Genomic DNA, 24498 nt, shown 5'->3' on the forward strand with positions numbered 1-24498 from the left:
TTTATGGCATATGTACTGTTACTTATATTTCAATCTCACTGCTCTCACCAGCCCTGTCTCTTACAGAAGCAGGCAACTGTTTTCAGTCAATAAGTGCTGATAAAACCAGTGTACGCTCTCCTGCAAAGTAGCAGACAAAGTTAGTGACTAGTTGATGAAGAGAGTCAAACGTCCAGCAGCTAGAGAGACATATATTTCTGTCTGGAGTTGGTGGAGACCTAACAGAACTTAAATAACTGGATCACTTTTTACAGCACTCATTGCACTCTTCCACACTTTTGCACGATTTTTGTTTCCTGTTTCCTGTGAAATATTGGATCATTTTAACATTTATTGAAATGAAACCATGTGGGAAGTTTAGAGGGAAAAATCACTGTTAACAACTCATAGACATCTGAAATGTGACCCCGACTACACACTGCTTTTTGTAAAACGTCTAAAACCAAAAAGTTTGGAAACCACTGGTTTCATATTTAACAATGTGTTGTATTTGAAAAGCTTGTTATATTATCCAATGTTTCAAATAGTCAAAGTAACTAAAGTTATCAGATAAATGTAGTGGAATAGAAAGTAAAATATTTCCCTCTGAAATGTTGTGGAGTGGAAGTATAAAGTAGCATAAAATGGAAACACTCAAAGTACAAGTACCTCAAAATTGTACTTAAGTACGGTACTTGGTTAATGTACTTTCCACTGCTGGAAAGTCAAATTCTTTGTATGTGTAAACATACTTGGCAAATAAAGTTGATTCTGATTCAGATTCTGAAAAGAAAAGTTAATACATGATGTGAATTTGCCTAGTAGGCAGAAATGTGACTAACATGGTTCCAGACCTCCTTCTGAAGTGTAAACAAAATGGCAGTTAAGTCTTATTATCAGGCTAAAACACAAACTCCAGTGTGATGATAATGTTGCTCTGTGTCTGTTGTAAGCAGGCACTTGTTTGCTACGATGGCTACAATCCATTTAAGTGCACAGTCACTCACTGACATGGCTTACTGGGTCAATTAATGGAATGGAGCCATCGTTAATTTTATTGTTTACACTTGTCTGTTAAAAGAGATGTCCACAGTTTTTGAGGTTTTTATTCATGCTGTTCATAATGGCCATTTAGAGATCCATTCCTAATGTGCTTCCAATGTAACTGATCCATGCAAAAATGTATTTAAGTATTTAAGTTTATCTTTATCTAATAAGAAGCTTCAACCATCCAAATTTATCAAATCAAGCGAATATCTGTCAACGTTAGTCTTTTCAGTACCAAAGTCCCTCTTTTTGTGACAATACTTCCACCACAGCTCAACAAAGCACTATGTGAAGAAACACAAAGTGGAAATTTTACATAAAAAAAGAAAATAACCTTGGAAGATATTCACTTGAACTCGTAGCATCATAGTAGCATTAGATAAACTTTTAAGTAAATTTTTCAACAAAACAAGTACAGTGAATTTTGTCCCCCATCACTTACATTGTAAGTGCACTTAGAGGGGATCCTCTAGCAGTCAGTATGAACGGAAGAAATTATTACAGCAAGAAAAACATGTTTCACTGTTCACCTGGGTACCTGACTGTTGTTTTAAGACAGACTTGATAAACTGTGAACCTATCCTTTAACTGTGAACTATTACCAGCTGATAGATTTCAAAATGTTAAAGCAAACAAAATCTCATTTAGCTTAGGCCTGCATTTTTGTATATTTGTTAAAAAAAATCTGATGACATAATTGAAACTCCTTTTTAGGATGTAAATATTTTGCCACAGTACGAATCTAGCGCAGGAGGGCATTTATATTTCTTCATCTTTGCCTGTAAATGGTCACAATTTGTACGATGGTTATTTTTCTTTTTTCCGAGTTTCTGGAGGAGCACCTGAACGCCCCCAAAGGCTCCAGCAGCCGTTACAGCGGTCATGTGACCCCGCAGCATACAGGCCATTCTCGGCTTCTTCTCTTTGGCTCCAATGTCGGAGGTGTTTGCGCCTGGAAGAAATGGACTTTGGCAATGCAAGAATTTGATCATTCAGAGATCCGATCAGTTGAGTCTGTGAATGGCGCCAAAACAGGACCCTAAACCTAAATTTCAAGAAGGTCGGTACAGAAAAATAAGACGGATGAATCCCTGTGAGCGTCTCGAGGGGGGCGGGTTTGTTGTTGTTGCTGCTGTAGCTGGACAATAGTGGTCTCCAGGGAGGGAGACAGGGCTCCACAGCATTTATTAAAGCCACTTTATGTGGGCAATTCAGTTAAAACATACACAAAATTGACTTGTATTACAGAAACCCCCCTTAAATGAAGCTAAATGTACACAGGATACGTTGACGTTAGGCTAACGGCTGAGCTAGCTATGTATGAGCTCACTGGCACACAAAAGAGGCGCTGAAACCATATCAGCCCTAAATCTATCAGTTCAAAATGACGCTAAAGACCTTCAGGGCAGTTAAACCAGTTATCATGTCGAAACTGGGATCCAGTATGGTGGTAATTTTGTGTTTTGGGGGGTGTTTTTCCTCTCAGTTCTCACACTGCTTCTCTCTCCTTCCAGGTGAAAGAGTCCTGTGCTTTCATGGGCCATTGCTCTATGAGGCAAAGGTTTGTTTCAACACTATTTCTGTGTTATTAGTCTGTTATTAGTAAATAATGCACATTGCCGTCAACACAGGCTCGTGTGTTCTCTTGTTTTGCAGTGTGTAAAGATCAACATAAAGGATAAGCAGATTAAATACTTCATTCATTACAGCGGATGGAACAAAAAGTGAGCTGCATGTTTTTTTTATACCATTTATGTCTGTACTCACCTCAGTTCTCCTCTTGTACTCATTTTCTTTGTGGTCTGAGTGACATCAGTGAGGACTCTTATATTGTCATTGTGATGGAAGTTCAAGGTTTTTGATATTTTTCTTTCACAGCTGGGATGAATGGGTTCCTGAAAGCAGAGTTCTCAAATATGTGGACAGCAACCTTGCGAAACAAAAAGAGCTTCAAAAGGCCAATCAGTAAGTTTCCTCTATTGTGCACAGAGGGCACAGAGACATCTGTTACTGTGTGGGAAAAAAAACCTGATATTACATGTTTTGTAAGCCAGTTTTTGCCCCAAAAAGCTGTAACATTTACTCAAAATAAATGTCAATTAACATTTGACCTACAATTATATAGTCAAATATCAGTAAAACACTTTTCAATAGTTATTCACTTATTGTTTTTTCCTGTTTTTCTTCCACAGGGACCATTATGTTGAGGGAAAGATGAGGGGTTTAGCACCAAGCAAAAAGATTGCTGCTGTGCAGCAGAAAAATGTTGATCTGTAAGTATCTACCTTGATTTCTCACCTCTAATAATCTGACATATTTTATCTGATCCAGTAAGTTGACTGTATGTTGAGTGAAGCAATGTAACACAGCTGTTATATCATACTGTCACTTATAATGCTGCTTTTGTCTTTGGATTCTAGGAAAGTGAAAAAGGCAAAACAGAAGAGTAAGTGAAATGTTTCCTACATGACATGTTAGTCATTAACAGCTTTAAGTCAAGTAAATTCTATGCATTTGTCCAAAATTATTAAACCCAAAGTTGCCTTAAAATGCAGTTTAAGGTGTTTCCACAATCAAAATGGCACCATAACATCTAAAATATTAAAACTAAATGTATGTTTGTGATTTTAACTATTTCCAAAATATCTAAGAACTTCTTTCCAACATATTTTATACACAGCAGATGGACATGTAACACTATATACAACCCTCTTTGTACTCACGTGAGGATATTTCAGCAATACAATCAAATATTTAATCAAGTATATTATATTGAGATAATTCTCAGATTAACTACTTTTCATATTTAGCCTTTTATCTAACATGTTCTCCACTGTGTAGAGTAATTATGAGGCACTCTGAATATATTATATCATCTTAATCTGTTCTAATAATTTGGGCAGCTAAAAATACAGACTACATAAGAATTTTTCGTTTACCTGCTCATTCATTAGGCCTAAAAGCATCTCATGGATCTGTTCAGTACAAGAAGGTGCTTTTCATAATAAAACCACTAATCTTATATCTACTTAATGTGTAAAGCTGTAATGGGTGTCTTGTTTAGACCCAGGGCCGGGTGAAGGTACTAGCAGTGGAGAAACGCCCCAGGGACCACGGAAGAAGAGGGCGCGGGTTGATCCCACTGTGGAGAGTGTATGTATCATCAGTTATCGGTAACTCTGTGGACCCACATGAAAACACATTTACCTGATCATATAGCTTAAACAATCATAGCAAGGCATTTATCATGTGTTCAGTTTGGAAAAAGACGTACAACTTTGATCACCTTGTTTTAAGGAGACATTTTGGCCACTGAGCTTCTAGACAGTTATGAACTGAAACCACAGCACATACAGTCCAGACTGATGTACCTCCCTGAGGTGTGGGCAGAGAGGAAACAACAATGAGATTCAAGGGTAAACATGCCCGTAAGGTTTTGAAAAATGTCCCTGTTCTTTCTCATTTCAAGTTGTTTGAGGAGGAGGTTTATTCATTCATGAATGTAACTGCTGTCACAGTAAGTGATTGCTGGGACCCTTTGACCACAGTGTTCTTTCTAGTGTTCCCACAGCATGCTCTACAATAGATAGAAAGGAAGAAACAACACAAAAATAGAAATAATTATGACCTGCACACAAACCACAGTGTCAACAAAAGGTAACAGTACGTACGCCATTAAAAACCTGAACGTTTGAAGGTGAAGGCTTGCAGCAGTATTGTTCTCTTCTGTAAGTCCTGCTGCTGGTGTTCAGCAGTGTGGAATATTGGAAGATTACTGTTTAGAAAGAAACACGCATTATTTAGACAAATTTAGATTGCATTCACCAATATGCATTGCAACTGTATTATTTCATAGTTCAAGATATAATTCAGTTATATCAAGAAAATGTAAATATGATAAAAAAAATGTAAGCAGATTTGCATTTAAATTATTTCAACTGCAGCTGGAATTTTTAAAATTGTACATAAAGTGAATTATACTGAACTCTGTACTATTCATTGTGCTTTCCTCTGATTTTAATTTGAGCCTTTCTTGTCATACACTAACTGGAATAATTAACAAAAATATTTTTTTTTCTGAACAAAATAACAAGAAATTATAATATATATTTGTGTGTGTGTGTGTGTGTGTGTGTGTGTCCGCAGGAGGAGATGTTCACCAACCGTGTGGAGGTGAAGGTGAAGATCCCTGAAGAGCTGAAACCCTGGCTGGTGGACGACTGGGACCTCATCACCCGACAGAAACAGGTGAATACACACAATCTCACACACACACACACAAACACACACACAGACTATAACAAGTTCATGTGTTTGCTGTCTGTTTACTTCAGCGCTGGTGAGATGTGGAGGATATAAAGTTAGCTTTACTCTATTTTAAAAATTCATATGTACATCTTGCTTTTAAAAGTTACCAGTGATAAATTGAAGGATGGAAATACCTGTACCTAACTGTAACAATTATCTTTAGACTTAATTAATCTGAAATGAACCCGGGAGTGAACCAATATTAACTCTCATCATTTTTGACAGAAAATTAATCTACTCAAATCTTTTTGTCTCATATTTTGTCTCATTTAAAAAAAATAGATCTGTTCTGCTCCTGATAGTCTACCCACGGCACAGTTTACTTTAAAATGATACCAATTGTGATAATATAACTCTGTAACAGGTCGAGATGACATTGAACACAAAAAAATCACATAACTGACGGCATCAGAAACAGGTGCTGCCATGAAAAATCCCCTGCGATAGGTGGTAGAGTGGCAAGTTGTACATCAAATGTCAGAACAATACTTAGACATATGCAGTATACAATTTAGCACTGACAGTAAATATCACAATTAATTAGAAAATTATATACCTGTAGATGATTATTAATCTTTCATCGAGAGTCTCTTGACCTTTTCTTTCATTTGCTGATTTTACAGTCTGACAGAGAGAGACAGAAACCAGATCTGTTCAGAGATTATTGGAGTTAAACACAAAGATCTGAGTTCTTTTTGTGACCAATAAATCATGAGCATATTGAACCTACCGGAGTACATTTAGCTGGTGAATTGTCGTTGCTGCTCTCAGGAGGTTGTTGTCTGCTGTCCGACTTATCAATTTCTCTTAGGGGTGTTTTGTTAAATGCTTTTTATGCTTGTGCGGCCTCATTACACTTTGTGTGTCTTTCTAGGTTGTTGTTTAGGTATTTATAGTTATTTATTAACAATTCCACATATGCTTTACTAAGCTTATAGCCTTTCATTGTTTCAGCTTTGTGATTAACATTATTTTTTCTTTCTCTCCCATCAACTGTGTGTGTATCTGTTGATCTTGGCGATTACACTTGTTTGTGAATGAGTCGGTGACTAAATGAAAGTGTCGGATAACGAGGAGAATTTTCTGTTGCTTACAGTTATTTCATCTGCCTGCTAAGAAGAATGTAGAGACTGTCTTGGAGGACTATGCAAACTATAAGAAATCAAAAGGAAACTCGGACAACAAGTAAGAATAAACACCCTCTAACTTCTTTCAAACTATGTAAAAGCAGAGAAACGTGGATACACTGTGAAAATTAGTTCAGCATCACATTGTGTGACCATCTCATAATGTTTGCTATTATGTTCATGCATCCTTCTCCATTAGTGTCCTGAGCTTCCCTTGATGGAAAGCATTATAAGCAGTTTGTGTACAATCTTGTGTAATTTACCCAGCATGACAGTGATGCACATTATCAAAGTATTTAGATTATCTTTTTTTCCATGTTTTTAGCCCATTTACAGAAAATCATTTATGCTTTTCCTGCCACTTTTGTGTAGATGTGTTTTTCCTCTCTTCCTGTAATACTAAGAGATTCTATTCATTTCAGAAGATTATGAAAATCAATTTGCTGAGACTTGATTCTTGCTTGAGATGGAACAGCGTGCAATGAAAATCACACCCAGTTGAATATGTTTGTGAGACTGGTGCATTCATGTGCTCTCTGAAAAATCAGATAAATACTGTTTTTCTTTAAAGTTAGCAGGACTCATTTTTACGAAGTTTTTAAGGAATTAATAATAAAAGTAATGAAATTCACATTATTATTATTTTTGCAACATCCTTGAGTTTTTATTGTATTCCTTCTGGGTCTGATTTAACAACATAGTTTGTGAATTTATTCTTGTACATCTGCAGAGTCTCAAGTCTCTGTTAAGTGAGATTTCTAAATGTCTTACTTAGCAGTTAAACACACCAGACAGGCAGACTTTCAAATGTTTAAATTGCATCACAGCACAGTGAAAACATAACTCTGATACAGATAAACCTAGGCATGATGTTAGCTTGGATGGATCACCAATCTTTTGTTTCAAATCTGTATAATTTATTAATTTCTTTTCTTTAAAGTTTCTGTCTCTGCAATCTTCATGGAAGCTCTCTCTAGAGAAATACATGACTTTTCTCCCTCTGTCCGCTCAGGGAATATGCAGTAAACGAAGTGGTGGCGGGGATTCGGGAGTACTTCAACGTCATGCTGGGTACTCAGCTGCTTTACAAGTTTGAGAGGCCGCAGTACGCTGAGATCTTGGCTGAACACCCAGATATGCCGATGTCCCAGGTGTACGGAGCACCGCACTTGCTGCGCCTATTTGGTAGGGACCCTGGACACACAATGAAACGCACACCCACACACAGATATAGACAAAAAGTTAGGACACACTTACCATTCACCTGAATGAGAAAGTGCATCTAAACCTTTCACTGATACTGTATATACAATAGACAGCCACAGAGTCAGGCAACCACTAAAACATCACCTTGAATTGCGTGGCTGAATCGATTGTTTTGTAAAGTTCCTGTTTGTACCATAATTTGTGGGAGTGAATTACATGCTGCAGTTTTATAAGTTGTTGTCTGTGTCTGTTTGAAAGACTCAGGCATTGAAAATGTGAAATGTTCTTTACAGAAGCTTGAACACTATAGAGGCTACGTTTAGGCAAGTTTCCAAACCTCCATTGAAATAGTCAGCTCACTTTCAAGGTTGTTGTTTGGTATTTCTAAATTGAACAAGTATGTAGCAGACTGAAGCTCAGCAACTTGAATATATCAAGTTCACATTTTTCATACAGTCTAAACAGCAAATGAATCCTAAGTTATCTTACCAATATTGTTGATAGTATTGTTGTTTTTGGTTGGTGTCAGAGATTACACACTTACATTTTTAAAAAATGATGCTTTTAGCACTATTATTTAATATATAACAACACCATATTAGCAATAAGAAGCATTTTATGTGCACAGCTATTTTCTCTTCTCCATTAGAAATAAGATAAATATAAACCCACAGTAATAACCAGGTCAGCTAGCAGTGTGTCATTTACTTTGACCCCTTTTTACTGATATTAACATTCTCTTTTAATTGATAATTGCAATCATTTTGGTTTTACTGAAGTGAGATTTAACATATCGCACTTAAGAGTCTACTGAGACGTCTCAGCAGGGTGTTTAAGATGACTAATCTCATTTAATTACTGATCTTAATGAACACCTCTTACTTCACAAATCAACAGTCAAGCATAACATAACATAACAGTCAATCCAAAATTATGGAAAACTGTCCTGTGAGCTTGTTATGTTTTCATCATAGCAATAATTTTTTACCATGTGCAGCTTGATGCATATTGAAAACAGATTTGATTGTGACACCATGGATTTAACAATTGATCTGTTATAAACAATTAAGAAACTTAAACAGTTAGGAAACATTCAAAAGGTAATGAGGAAGACGTTATCCTCGCATTAAATGTTTAACATTTTCCTTTTATACCTCATTAGATTTAACATTTCAAACTTTACAATCACACTATACTATAATGACTCTTCTTTATATCTTATGTGTAGGAAGTGACAAATTTTGGGGTTGGACATGTCAAAAGACACTACTATTACAAAATATACTGTAAAAATACAAAGTTGTAGTTGCTGTACTATTTTTTACAGCGGTAGGTATCCCTTTGATATCTCTGCTTGTAATAGATGTTTGTAGGCAGTGTTGCAAATCAATGACCAGGACTCCTTTATTGTAATATTTACATGATTTGTACATCAATGTGACAGAGAACCTTTTGTTTAATTAATTTAATTTCGTGGATTAGCCAAAAACAGACATTCTTATCTGGTTATTACTCAGCCTAAGTACTCACCAAAAGCTTTAATTGTAATATTTTCATCATATGTCAGTAGTTCTTTTGTAAAGCAAAAGCTTTTTCCTTAAAACCAAAGATTTATAAACAGTATTATCAGGCTGCCTCGGTCGTTTCAAATTCTAATGTCTAAATTCTAACTTTAATTGTTAAGACAGCAGATTCACACAGAAGAAGGGCTGCAACTATTTTCATTATCAATTAATTAGACTATCATTTTCTCGATTAATCATTCGGTCAACCAAAATTCCAGAAAAGAGTCAAAATCGTCTGACACACTTTCCTAAAGCCCATGGTGATGTCATCATTTTTATTGCTTGTTTCATTCAACCAACAGTCCAAAATTCAAATATATTTACTATCACAGAAAACCTCACAAATGACAAGTTGCACTGGGGGAATGTTTTGCCTTTTTGCTTTAAAAATGGCTTAAATGAATGTTAAATGGGCTGCATTTATGTAGCACTTTTCTAGTCTACCAACCACTCAAAGCACTTTACAACACATGCCAACGTTCACCAGTTCACACACACATTCATACACTGATGGCAGAGGCTGCCAGTGCCACGCAAGGTGCCAAACTGCTCATCAGGAGCGATGTAGTGCTTGTACAATTTCTCTAATGCTTACTCACCCATTGACACACACACTCACACACTGATGGCACAGCTATCGGGAGCAATTTGGGGTTCAGTATCTTGACCAAGGACACTTCAAACATGTGGACTGGAGGAGCCGGGGACTGAACCACTGACCTTCTGATGAGTGGACGACCCACTCTACCTCCTGAGCCACACCCACTCAAATGATTAATCAATTATCAAAATAGTTGCCGATTATTCTTTTCTAACTGATCTCATGAGCTTTTCTTTATGTAAAAAAATGTGTGTATGGCATCTAAAAAAATTATCTTAGATATCTTCTGTATATGTCCTTCTGCATTATTCCTCACATATGTTGTCATCGTCCCCCCCCCACAGTTCGTATTGGAGCCATGCTGGCCTACACTCCACTGGATGAGAAGAGTCTGGCTTTGCTGCTCAGTTACCTCCAAGATTTCCTCAAGTAAGGTTTGACTCCCATCACACCACCAGAGACTCCACGTCATGTTTGGCTGATTCTCAAATGTCATGTTACATCCACATTCATATTAGTGCAGCCAGGCTTGTTGCAAATCCCCAAAACATAAGCCATGAAATCGATTTTCTGCTGTGGAAAATATTGTTGCTGAGAGTGACTGTACGCTCAACAACATTTTGTGACAGATAGATCAAACATTTGGGTTTTTTTCACATATGATTTATGTGTGATGTTTGATTCTTTTTGATAAATTATGTAAAATAAAAACAAAGACAGTCTCTGTGCCTATTCAAACAGCATTGCATGTTTCTCAAGTAGTTGAATGCCGACATAACATGACATTTAGGAATAGTTCAATATACAATATGTATATGACAATACATAACATGGTTTATACAGTATTAGAAACAATGAAAAATGAAATGCTTAGAGTTGCAACAATTAGTTGATTAATAAATAAGTTGATTGACAGAGAAATTAATTATTTTCAATAATCAAATAATCATTTTGGTCATTTTTTTTTAAGAAAAATGCCAATTATTAGCTTGTTGCAGCTTCTCAGATGTGAGGATATGAAGACACTTTTCAGTGTCATACATGATAGTAAACTAAATATCTTTTGGATTTTGGTTTGTTGGTCGGACAAAACAAGACATTTGAAGACGTCACCGTGGTCTCAGAGAAGTTATATCAGGCATTTTTTTAGTATTTTCTTACATTTTATAGACAAAACAATCTATAATGAGAATAATCATTAGTTGCAGCCCTTAGAAATGATATAAGGGCAAGAGAGCAAAACTCTAATGGAGAAAAAAGCACCTGGATTGCCACGGTCCCCTTTTCTTCAATAATCACCCTGTCTTGTATGCCAGCTCTTTGTGACCATTATCAGCCGTACAGTTAATGAACAAGAGACACATCAGCTGTAGAAAAGCAGGAATAACAAGCCTTTGTAGAGATCCATGTTAATAAATGTGAGGGAAGGCTGCGGCTTGTTATACCAGACATATTTAACATTAATGATCAGAATGTCTCTACACACGCTGCTAATTAAATACATTGAGAAACATAATCTGTAACTGCAGCTTTCCTTTTCTATACATTGTTCTGTTGAGTCAGACAAAACAAGCAAACAGTCTGAGATTTTCTGAATCTGCTGTCCACTTGTGATCAGATCAGACACATTGTAATGCCAGGTGTAAACAGGGCCAAAGACAAAGAGCGGACAATATCCTTAAGTGTCCGCATGCTGATAACAACCCCATCTAATTTAGGTTAGTATGAAACAAATGCTGGAAATGTATCTAAGCTACTATTAAATCCACCTTCTGGACATGAACTGTCAAAAGTTTTCTCATATTGAGAAACTGAGCAAAAGTTTTATCTGTTGATGCCGGAGTAGATACCTCAAGTAATACAATTGTCATGAAAAAACAGTATGTCAGCTGTTTTCTGGTTGTAAGATTGTTAGGCGGCAGCCATCGTGGGACTAAAAATTTTTTTTGGTGGCTGTAAGACCTTCCAGCCACAAGTTGAACGCGTGGTATCAACTTTCTACAAGTTTGTTATTCCATATAAAATAAAATAAAAAACATGTAATTATATGTTTAAAGCAGAATTTATCTGTTTTCTAACGGTCCACTGCCTGATGGATCGCTTTGTGCCTTCAGCAAACAAATCCTGAATTTCCTGCAAAGCATTCCCTTATCTTGTCACATTTAACGTTTATCCAGACAAACCTTAGGCTGTGTGATAACTTTCCATTCTTATGAGTGCAAATCACCTCCGGAGCCAGAAAGCTTTCACTATCTTATCTTGATCTGAAAATTACTTTTTACATTTTGTACATTTGTTTGTAATTGTATAGCAAGCTGGACACGAGTACTGTTGAGAGACAAATTGTCCATCATGTTGTGAAAGTTGCAACAACCATTCCTCCCAATCCACAATGACAATCAATCCAACATTTTCCTCAGGTACCTGGTAAAGAATTCATCCACCCTTTTCAGTGCCACTGACTACGAGGTCGCCCCCCCAGAGTACCACCGCAAGGCTGTGTGAGAAGTCTCGACACACACAGAGCGCTCTTATTGAGGCACGTCCTTCCCTCTCCCAGACCACCTGTAAAATAACCATTACTACCCTTCTGAGTGCAGACATGGATGAGATTTTTCACTTGAACTGATATGCTTCCTCTACAAAAGGTCTCAGGAGCTTGTCACAGTTAAGAAATAATTATTAAAAAAAAAAAAAAGTGCGGTAATCATTTTTTAGCTAAATCTCTCTCCTCCTTTCTCTCCCTTTTTTCCTTTTTCTCTCACTCCTCTGAAAAAGACACAAGAAAAATGTGTTTCTCTGTTTCCACAAGCAGCCCTTTGGTGTTTTGTGTGCATTCCATCTGATAGATATTTGTTACTGTTGCATGTTTGTATTCATTAGTGTGTCTTCTGCCAATGAGGTGCAATTTAATGCTGAAAAACACATGGTGAGCACTCAGCAGTTAATGTTTTTGTATCTGTATCTGGTGTATTTGTATCAATTTGTAAGAAAAAATGTTTCTACACAATCTCTACGTCGTTTGCTGTTTTTTTTTTTTTTGTAAATTATTCAGTGTGCCTGCTGTTCTTTCAAGATGCCTTTTGCAAAGTGTCACTCACTGATGAAATAAGCTGGAAAATGGAAGAAAACCTCACGGTGGCATGAAGGCACAACTCCCTACTGTACCTGAGCACATCAGATACTGAAGATTTACATTGTAGATGAATGTTTCATATTCATACGACAAGACAGTGAGCAAAAACATTTCATCTTTCATGCACATGAATAAAAAATGTGCAAGTGCCACGTGAAGGAGCAGAAATCGACCGAAAGACAATTCTCAATGATAATGGTGCGAATACCATCAAAACTACTCATATGACAATGAGTCACAGATTTAACAACATGTGACACATTACAAAATACATATCCCAAGTTCCATGTGAATAAATTATTTAAAAAACAAAATCCGAAATCCTGAAACACAATAAAAAGCTAGAAACACTTTAAAACAACAGTTCAATACTTATAATTACAGCCATTATGTAATCCAATTTCTAGCATACTAGCATATATATAGATGGTAATACTTATAATTACAGCCATTATGTAATCCAATTTCTAGCATACTAGCATATACATAGATGGTTTAAATTTACATAAAAATACCAGCGTGTTGTAATTATAAGTCATTCAAGCAGAAGGTTTGTATAGAGGGAGAAATATGCTTAATATCTGTTTTATCCAGCTCGGTATAAAGACCTGTGACTAACGAATCCTGTGATGCAAATAGACATTTATTCATATATTTTTGAATTATAGTTAAAGATATGTAATATAGATTAAATCCAATATCAACCGACATAACGCAGGTTTTAAGGTGAGTCCTGCTTCATTCCAAAGAAAAAAAGTCAATTCCTGCAGACACTTATCACCTCTGCGTTGATTTATGTAAAAGATGTCAATGTTTTGGTCACAAGGACCTCTCTCAAGACATGTCAGTCATGAAGTGACGTAGTGCTTAAATACAATCCATAAATGCATAATCATCCACAGCTGTGTAGGGTGTGTCCTTGATTACACACTCACACACAACAGGTCACTCATTCAGAATTCCCTCGACTATCAAAAGCATAGAATATCTATAATATAAAGACAAAAATAAAAATCAAATTAAAGAAAAAAAAACTATTTGGCAGTAGGTTGGATACAACACAATATATAATTCCAGACAGTCCACAGCTGTGTAGGGTGAATCAACTCTTTTAGAATTCCCTCAACTAAAACCATAGAATATCTATAATCTTACACAGTTTCTTTTTATGCATTCATTTATTTCTTTTTGGGTGGGACTTTCTTGAAAATGTGTTTTGGTGCATTTGTACATGATTCAATCTAAAGTGATTAAGTGAAAATCTTAAACTTGGGCTGGGTTTTCTGTGTATGTATCATTTATCTGAAAAAAGTGTTTTTCTTGTTAAGTAATATTAAGAGTTTTATGTAGAATTATAGATATTCTATGGTTTTGACAGTCAAGGGAATTCTGAATGAGCGACCTGTTGGGTGTGCGTGTGTAATCAATGACACACCCTACACAGCTGTGGACTCTCATGCGATTATGGATTGTATTAAGCACTAGGTCACTTTATGACTGATATGTCTTGAGAAAGGTCATTGTGACCGAAACGTTGACACTTTTTAAATAAATGAATGCAGAGATGATAAGTGTGTGCAGGAATTGACTTTTTTTTCTTTGGAATTGGATCTGCAAGGAAATTGCACCACAGGAGAGACAAAGTGGTGGTGTCTACTCTAGTCCTGCTTTATTACTGTATTACCTTATCTTTAGGCTCCTTGTTAGTCACTGTCAAAATGGTTTTATAGACCCTTAGTTTTGTTTTACTGTATGTGTTGCATATTTTTATAATGCGTCGTACTGCAAAGTAAATATACAGGTACTAATTCCACATAGAAATTTGTTCACATTGCACAAAGAGTGAGAGGAATGGTTTGAGGCTCAGTGGCTAATTTTTGCCCCAAGCTCCCTTGCAGATTAATTCCACCATTATATAGATGAATATGTATGGGCTAGATATTTATGAAAAGCTATTTTCAGTGAGATTCAGCACACTAAATCCCAACAACTACACATTTTCTTGTTATTAGCTCTAAAAGCACCTGTTACAGTCAGCTAATAGATCATTTTGTTGGAATTATGAGGCTAGAAAACAGCCAAACAAACATAAAGTTGGATCCATTTTGAATATTCAGGTCTCAAACATATGAAACTGTACACTGACACACTGTGGGTATTATAAGAAAACCACTCCTTGACATTCAGTGACTGTTTGGACCCCTGCAGAGTCTCTGATTTATAGTCTGACACGTATCGCCATGTCTGCTTCTTTGGGCCTCCAGTCCAGAGACTACAGCTGCATCTCCATGGTAACGCTGTTGCCACGGATTCATAGCCAAAGAGACACATTTAATGGCTGGCAGCATTTAGTTAAATATTTCCTCTGAGCAGGCCTAAAGAATGCCATATAACACAATACAATGGGGTGCCTGAGGGTAGCAACACAAAACAATATCCATCCTCTGCTTTTTATTGAGAGACTCACATTTTTATAGTGACTATTCACTAACAGTTGCTTTACCATAAGTTTAAAATAAACTTATATTCAATCTATGATGTATCCCTGGCCATGAGGGTTATTTATTTCCATATCAGTGTATGTATGGGGGAAGATTAGTGACCACAAGGGGGCAGCATTTTCTTCCCCCTCTTGATTGATTCCCTCATAAAACCACATTTCCACCTGTTGTTTTAATCTACTTCCCTTTTCATTTATATTTAAATTTATGACGTTGTAGGTCTTATGTGAGGCAGTTCAATGGCCACATTTATATTACAGGGTGAGGTCAGGATGACGCAAATCATAAAACAAATACCAATAAAATGAAAATAATGTGAGGTGCAGTGTAGGTTTCACAACATCGGGGTGATCTTTCTACAGTATTTCAGTATTTATATATCTTAACTCAGTGTCTCTATGTAAACAGCAAATCAATACTTAGTTAATCAGCCATTCTCAACTCTGGACTATTGACATTTGCTTTGGTCTCATGTTTGTCTCTGTTAAGTATTTTGAGATGGGCCTGTGACCAAATAAAGATACCAAATATAATAAATTAGCCAGAATTAAATATGGATATTTAATCAATGTCTAAAATAGTCATAAAATAGTCTCTTTTTTGAGAGCATTGATGGATGAAGCAACAATTACTGCACTCTGGTGGGCTACTGAAGATTTTCCATTGCAAATGCTGTTATATTAAAATGTACAATATCATATCCCTGTCCTATCTTATTCTTTACTATTATTTATTTATATAAAATGGCAGGAAATTCAAGGACTATCCACAGCCATCACTGTGTTAAAAACAATCAACACTGACCTAAATGTCTGTGTAAATAATGTACGTAATACTGTGAACAGCAAACAGTACAGAAGTGGCCTCACTATTTTTGTTTTCCACTTCAAGCTATTTTCTCACAAAGGAAGAGACTATTCTTATTCATGATGTTTACTGAAGATAGTGAGGCGTTTGCTCTAGGACTGGAAGTTAATAGCTAAGTAAGTTATTTCAATTATTTATTTACAGCAGCAGCAAATGAAGATAAATGAAGCAATTGTGGGTAACAGATGACTGTTTGTACAGTTAAGTAAATAGTTTTCATCAGATTATATTTAGATGAAGACAGATATGAGTGTTGCAGATAGGAAGGGCAGCTGATTTATCCTTTATTGGAGGTAGCACGCAGATCACATTCTAGCTGTCTATAACAAATGATGCAAAAATAATTCATCTACTTTTCTGAAGTAAATGTAGCAATACGTCATTGTAAAAATACACAATTAAAAGGTCTGAACGGGAGTCTTGTGGTGTACACTGTTTCAGATGATGCTTTTTGTATTTTTAACACAATTCATGACAGTTATTTGTTTCTACAAGTTCATAAGTGTACACCAGCTTCAGCCATCGGCACGTTTACATACACGCTACTTTTCTGGTTATAATTGAGTTTTTGGAGTATCCTGGTTGTGTTTTGCGCATGTTAACACATTTTCCTGGTTTCAAAAACCTGGATAAGGCCTTATCTTGGTTTTTAGAAACCTGGATATGATATCTGGAGTACTCCATTACAAACCAAGATACTGTTGGATGTAAAAACCTTATCCATGTTTCTGAATATTCTTTGTTGGTAGAGAACATTGTGGCTGAGATGGTGAGGAATCAAAACACAACAGGACACAGATGATCAGAAACCTGGATACTGTGTGAATCATGTATACAGGGATATGAATAACCAGGTTTTTCATGTTTCATATAAAAGCCATATCCCGAATATGATCAAACTAGGATACGAATGCGCATGTAAACGTACTCATAGGTGAAATGGGATGGGAACATCCTAATGTCAGACATAAATGTGAAATAATCCTTTGGAATAGACTTCTAAACATGAGATTTTGCATGTTCATTCCTGGACTAGTGAGTTGAAATGTTTATTTTGTATGATAAATATTTTCTATTTTTCAAAATCTACAATTACAGTAAGATCACAGTGTAATATTTGTGATGTTCAACACAAATTGTGCCTCATGTATTAGGAAAGATTGTATGTTGACGTATGGTATAGACCAAAGTTACAAACATTTTGTCTCTTAAAAATAACTATAGAATAAGACCTTACTGTGTGTGAAACAGAATTTGAAAATTAAAGATCTTTAAGTGCACAGTACACTACCATTAGCTATAGAAACAAGTAGGGTTATTAGTCTCCATTTTGTGTTTTGTTGCTCAATAAATAATGCTTTATACAATGTTTTCATCTCTACTGACATCCTCTGGTTGTATGATTGAAAAAAAAAAAGTTGTTTGTTTAGGAATGGGGCTTTTTTTGCAATGTAATTTTATATGTAAGATGATACCTATATTTTTTTATGATGAACTGCATTTCAATGCTGCAGCCATATTTTACTATAGTCAAAGTAGCACCAGATCTGACTACTTCAGTATCTTGGTCAGTTTATAAAAAGAAATGATGTTTTGTTTCCTGTGTAAAATATGATAACAGCAGCCAGCAGGCAGACCTAAACAGAAGAGTAAAAAGTGGGCATATTTCCTCCTTAAATCTAGGCTAGAAGAAGTGATATTGGGTGTAATGTTCTATAAAATACTTAAACTAAGTCCCAGTATGCTAAATCCTCAGTTGGACAGATGGCTTTTGAAACAGTTTTTAAAGGGGAATCAGTCATGTAGTCATGAGTGGCTATAAATGCTGTGTATGTGGCAATAGTTTATACTATATCCTTGTCCCTATACAAATAAACAATAAATAAATAAAATAAATTAAGTTTCACATAACTACAACTAACTACAGTACAGTGAGCAAGATGTTGGTAACACATAATAAACAGGTAAGGAGGTAATAGAGAGTACATGTAGTTGGCCTATCATTGTTATTGCAGGTGTACCTACAATGTTTATTAGCAGACAGTTAATAGTGAGCTATTTACCGTAAGTATCAGATTAGTCTTTTTAGGTTTGAATTAAGCCTACTTTCCCAGGTGTTTCAGTCTTCAGGTAAGCCTGACGTCACGCCAGATTTTCCTGCCTTGTCCCAGGATGTCTCCAACTTCTCCCAACAACACTCAACAAGGAAGTCCCGCCCTCCGTCGTAGCCGATTGGATAAAAAGTCAACTAGAACGCGCATGGTTCACTCTGATTGGCTGAAGGGGTTGTTCGTCAAAGTGCGATCAGAGTTTGCGGTTAGGCGTCAGGTGAAACTCGCCCTGTGAGAGAAAAGGGGATAAAACTTGCTTCGTCTTACTTTTTTGGGGAAGTTTCCTTATTAGTGGTGAACTTATTCACCAAAAGAGGCCTTTTAACACCAGAAACCAACGTTACAAAATGAAGAGCCTCAAGTATCGACTGAAAAAGCACGAAGTTACCATCACAGTAAGTTGAATTCTCTTGTTTTTTGACTTAGTTTTGCTGCTAGTATCCTAACCTGTTACAATTGAATTAGCCGTTAGCTGTGGGGTTGATGAACACCGCTTATGCTAGACATTGTGTCCTAGTTCCGGAGGTTATTGTTTGTTTGTAACCCTGATCTCCTGTCCTCAACAACCACATTAACCACGGTCATGTTCCCACGGCTGCTGCGGTCTGGTTGGAAAACACACCGCCAGCAAGTTTGAGCACCTGCAGCTCTGCGCGGCTGCTGGATGTGGCCTGACGCAGGGATTTTACCAGGGCCGTTTCTAGCTTTTATGGGGGCCAATTACAAAAATCCTTCACGCACACTGAAAATGTAAAAAGCTCTCCTTTGAAAAAGTCTGAGGGAGCATGAAGCAGAACCATAAGTTGAATGCATCAGCAGTCAAGCTATCCAAACTATTTTAATTAACATTACTGTGATGAAAACGAGCACTAGGTAAACTGGACGGTTAAATCACTGCTAAAGTCAATTTCAACAACTTTAACTCCACTGAAGAGAATTACTAGCTACTTACTTCGTTGTATTTTGTCCAACAGATTATTATTTGATGCTGCACGTGTCAGTTAATTAGGGAAATTGATAATATTGTTTTGATACCAATGTCATTAGCGATCCTGCTTATCAGTCCAGTTCTTAATAGATTCCTTTATTGAGTCCCGCTCAATTATCTGTGTGGAAAAAAGAAGGCCTACACAGGTTTTTAGTGTCAGTGCAACTGTTTTATCACCTCCACTGTTTATCAATGACCTTGAATCTTGATGAATTTATGAAACATAACTGGTAGATAAGATAAATGGTCATCAAAAACAGGTGAACTGCAGTTAATTGCCTGTGTAAGAATAACAAAAGGGGGGGGGGTTGCTCCACTGTTTTATTAACATTAACATCATATCTCCAGTGGTGGCGAGCAGCTTCTCTGATGCACTGTTAGCTCCAGGGAAATTGTCAGCATCATTGTCAAAGATGTTGAACTGATGCAGGGTTTTTGACCGAGTTATTTTCTTCTTGTTTTCTATTCTCTCTTCTTTTTCTCACCTCAGATTTGGTTTAAGTTGTTTAATGCCGCAGTGTGTGTTGGTCAGCTGGTCTCATCTGGTTTGTTACTGCTGGAGTTCGCTGGTCCGCTAACGTTAGTCTCTGAGTGATGATGTAGAAAGTTCACAATATACATCATGTTCGTCTTGCAAAGGTAATTATTCATTAAATCAAAACATGTTTGAAACCGCTGCCTTTTTTTAAGATGAATCACAAGATAGCTCAAGATAACTTTAGTGTGTGTGCGCTGCAGACAGTCAGGAGACTGCCCTCGCAGTTGGGCTCTGCCTTTTTCGTTCCATCAACATCACATGCCTGGGTATTGATAAGGGGAATTGATAAGCTCAGAAGCATACAATTCTAATAGATCGGACAATTTAGAAACAGGTCTCAAATGGAACTGGTTCTTGATTCCTATCCCTACAGTTAATGTCATTTATCATCCCCTGAACTCTGATTTATTTGTCTGTCTCATGAAAGCAGCTCCAGCCTGGAGTTGAAAGTGGCTACACAGTCATATGTGTACAGGGAGTACAGCAGGGGACTCAAAACGTAGCCCTGAGGTGCTTCGGTGCTCTTGGTTGTTATCACCAGGGACACTCAGGGTCTCTAAAAACTCTGTGGTGCTTGTTGACTCGGGACTCTTTTGTGTCTTGTCAAGACCATGGAAATACCCTCATGACCTTTTGAAGCTGGGGTTGCATTTTGAATTGTTTTGGGTGGAGCAGCTCACTAACCTATGTGTCTCTACCACAAACCTCAGCCTCCAAAATAACCATAAAGTTGAATTAACACCCTCTCAAACAGTAAAAAAAAACTGTACATACACTGCAGGGTTGTTCTGTTTAGCTACATATACCTAATAAACTGTCGTCTATCCTTACTCGAAGGAAAAACACTGATATTGCTACAACATATAGAAGACTTCAAAATATTACATTAAAACCACATGTTCTTACAGAATTTGTTGCAGTTAGCCACCAGGGCTCCATGGCGTCATGGACACACTATAAATCCCTACAAGAATGTTACAGTGATCTTGTTCTCAGGTTAAGTCCGCATGTGATAAAGCAAAGAGTATTGTATGATTTAACATACGTTGTACAGTACAGAGCATCCATTAGGTCTGTGATGTTCAGCTAAACTTAAATCATGGGCCATAATGTGGAATAAATTCCTCACAAACCACCTGTGGCCTATGACCTTTGCTAATGGACAGCCATTACAATTCTGCACAGTTCAACATGGAGTGGGTGTTTGGCACTGCACTCTGTTTTCAGCCCCCAGCAATTACCATGAGAAAGGCACAAAGCCACACAAAGCCAGAGGATCTGTGTGTGGTAAACTATCTGGCCCTCTTTTTATAAGGAGAAAGAAAAGAGCCGTTCTGCAATGAAATGGTATTATTCGCAGTGTTAGTTTTCACTCCCTCAGTCAGAAGCAGAAACCTCCATTTAAATTCAGTCAACAAAAAAGCCTGTTTTTTTTTTTTTTTTTAAAAAGGAGGTGAGCCGTATTGAGGAAACAGACATGACATTTACGCAGGCCTGAGTGATGATTTCATAACATTTCCATTTTGTTCCTCTGTGCAGGAAGATACCAAACCACCTAGATACAGACCAAGGGGTGGATGCGTATCGCTGTATAGCTCTAAGCTCTGTTTTAATGTAATTTGAAAAGACACACCGTACCTTTTCTCTAAATTTGCATTCTGGTGTAGGTAAAGGCATAGTTATCATTCATTACATATTGGATCATCACCCTTTGAAACCTTTGAAGATCATAAACATAAATCACATTAGTCAAACAGCAGTGATTGATGACATGCTTTATGAATCTTTTTATAAAATGTTGTAAAATGTTTTAGATGCGTGCTTCCCTCACTGGTACACAATACCTAGGAGGTATAGTAACTCACTCTTTCCTGGTGGGGTGACTAATAATTGAGAAAAACACATCTGCATTTTCCGAGTGGGAGAGGCGAGGGGGAATTCAAAGGAAACTTGCTCTTAGTATTTGAACAAACAGTGACTGAATCCCGTCCAGAGAAAACAAATCAGTTGAAGAAACAGTATCTCCTTCCACTCCTTGTGCAATGTAAATGAATCTTTTTCGTCTCCTCCCAAGTACGGATTTAGAGGTTTACTTTTAATTTCTTAGACAAAGAAGACATGAACTGTCTTTCCAGACTTTACTTCACTTTTCCTTTTAAGTGAGAGGTTCACAATTTTTCAAATCTGTTTTTAAAACAACAGTCAGGTGCCCAAATGAACACTGATAGAGGTTTTCCTCACTGTAATCATTCCTCCTGTTCACACTGGCTATTAAAATTGTGCTTTCAATGTAAGTGATGGCAGCCAAAATCCACAGAGTGTCCACACAGTCATTTTGTGCAAAAATGCATTTAGAAGTTTATCTAGAGCTTACATGAGGCTTCAGCAGTCTGAGTTAGTCATATCAAGTGGATATCTGACACATTTACAGCTTTTTAGCATAAAATTTCCTCTTTTTGTTTCCCCAGACAATGTTTATCTGATTTTAGCCTTCATCACTCACATTGTAAGTGTATTTTGAAGGGATCTTCTGATGGCCAGTATGAATAGGAGGAATGATTACAGCAAGGAAAAACTATTTCATTGTTCATTTAAGCACCTAACTATTGTTTTAAGACAGATCAGAAAAAAATATGAACCCGTCCTTTAAGGGTTGCTTGCTTTATTTTATTGTGTACTCTGTAATTATTCTCTAATCAGGTCAACCTATCAAATATTTACAAGAGGTTATTTCATCCAAGGAATGCTAACTATGCTAGCCATTTAAGGTAGCTGGAAAACAAATATACTTATTGACCAGGATTCAACATGCCAAGATATTCCCTAAAACCACCTGTAGAAGTCAGGATTTCTGTGGGGTTGTCTCAGGGCTTCAGTCTCTGTTACCCATTTCTGTAGAAAACTATTTTCTGTTAAAAGTGAATAATTGCAAGGCTTCTCATGACAGGCACTGTCATGTGTAATTACCATAAATATGCTCCTAGTGGGAAGAAAACAAGATTTATGGATATTTTAAGGTTTGACTGAAAACAAACCATGGCTGTAGACTTTCTTATTTATTCCTCCTTTGATGTAAAGTGCACAAAAATGAGGCTTTCATGTTTAACCATTCTTGGTTTTTGATAATAGTTTTGATTGCCTTTGATTTTGGTGACAATTTTAAATAAAAGAATCACTTCATTCTGTTATTGAAAATAAAATTGGCTTATGACAAGCAAATCCTTATCTGAATAAAAACAAATACTCGGATGAGAATGCCCTCAGGAAGATGAAGATCAAATGTCTGAATAAACACCTCAGAGTTATGACTGCATGTATGTAAGACAGAAGCAGACAGGAGAGCTTCTGTAGGAAAATGACAGAAACTGGATTTCCTGGTTAGTTTTGAGATTAGTCCGAGCTGTCGCACACAGTCACTGCTTATTGTCTGTCGGGGAACGCTGTTTACTGTGTGCAGCCAAAAGACAGTAAAAGCACCCTATTGGACACTTGAGTCATAGGGATTCATGTTGATGTCTCAGTGAACGAGACGCTGTAGCTGTCAATCATCTATTCTGCAACCTACATGAAAGTAAGTCTCTCTGAAGCAGATTCATCCGAAGCCTTTCCAGACAAAAACCACAACTGTGTCATTTCAGAATATTTTTTAAGATCCAACTCTCAAGAGCTTGAGTTACATTCTGCTCACAGGAACATGAAAAAGCAGTTCTGTCATAAAATCTTTAGTACTGACTCCCCAGTGTGTGTGTGTCTATTGTGTAAGTGTGTTTTAGTATCTCAAGGGTCATTAGATAACACAGATTTACCAAGAAACACGTGATTTGTTTGTGGTGGCGATACAGGTGTTGATCCACGAGGCTTTGAAAGGATTTCTTAACATTGCAATACTTAATACTTACCTCCTTTTTAATAAGAGTAAGACAATAATAGTCTGGCTGTATGTATGAAAAAAACTGGTGGTCATTGGCACAGGGGATAGATTCGCTGTGATTGGCTCTGGCAGCCATGGAGCTGATGGAGCATGTTGTAGCTGTGTCCAGTGGATGTTCAGGGTAACGGACTGAGAAACTTAAGTCTGATTAGATGAGATATGTCTTTTCATAAGCCATAGAATTAGGGCCGGACGATCTGGCAAAAAAAATGTAATCTACATTTTTTTTTAAGCTTGGGGTTGATTCATGATTTTAATCTATTTTTTACTATTCAATTCAGTACAGACAGAGCCGAAAGGTCCAATCAATAATTCATCTGCCTGGCTAGCTAGTGTCAGCTACCTGGCAGTAAAACCCGCACACCTTTTAATCGCCTCCCCAACAAACAAACCCAGAGCGCAGATCAGTGTACAGTCATTTTCAGGCTGGCCCTCTTCCAGATGTGACTGTTGAATTCACTACTTGATAGCCAGAGACAGCTAGCCACCTTGTTAGCCGCTAGTCCCGTAAACTGCAGCAGGTGCGCATGTAGTGCAACTATTGATGTCACAGTTTACGGGACTGTCGTGGCTCAAGATGGCAAATATATCAG

At 36.9% G+C, this 24498-nt stretch overlaps 2 protein-coding genes across 3 annotated transcripts in view; both read left to right on the forward strand.

The window, feature by feature from the left end:
- Positions 1-1885: 1885 nt before the first annotated feature.
- LOC122984030 (mortality factor 4-like protein 1) lies at positions 1886-12843 on the forward strand. The gene is made up of 12 exons (XM_044354303.1): positions 1886-2086; positions 2541-2587; positions 2683-2750; positions 2905-2991; positions 3219-3299; positions 3447-3472; positions 4091-4179; positions 5173-5274; positions 6431-6519; positions 7474-7646; positions 10178-10262; positions 12254-12843. The coding sequence occupies exons 1-12, from the start codon at positions 2047-2049 to the stop codon at positions 12336-12338; spliced, it is 972 nt and encodes a 323-aa protein (XP_044210238.1). The 5' UTR covers positions 1886-2046; the 3' UTR covers positions 12339-12843.
- Positions 12844-18630: 5787 nt separating this feature from the next.
- The window catches only part of uacab (uveal autoantigen with coiled-coil domains and ankyrin repeats b), a 52244-nt gene continuing 46376 nt past the window's right edge, over positions 18631-24498 (forward strand). For both annotated transcript variants that reach the window (XM_044354317.1, XM_044354323.1), the window contains exon 1: positions 18631-18843. In XM_044354317.1, coding sequence (XP_044210252.1) covers positions 18796-18843 — 48 coding nt within the window. In that variant the 5' untranslated portion in view covers positions 18631-18795. The remainder of the gene's footprint in view (positions 18844-24498) is intronic.

This window comes from Thunnus albacares, chromosome 1, assembly GCF_914725855.1.
Source record: "Thunnus albacares chromosome 1, fThuAlb1.1, whole genome shotgun sequence".
NCBI lineage: Eukaryota > Metazoa > Chordata > Actinopteri > Scombriformes > Scombridae > Thunnus > Thunnus albacares.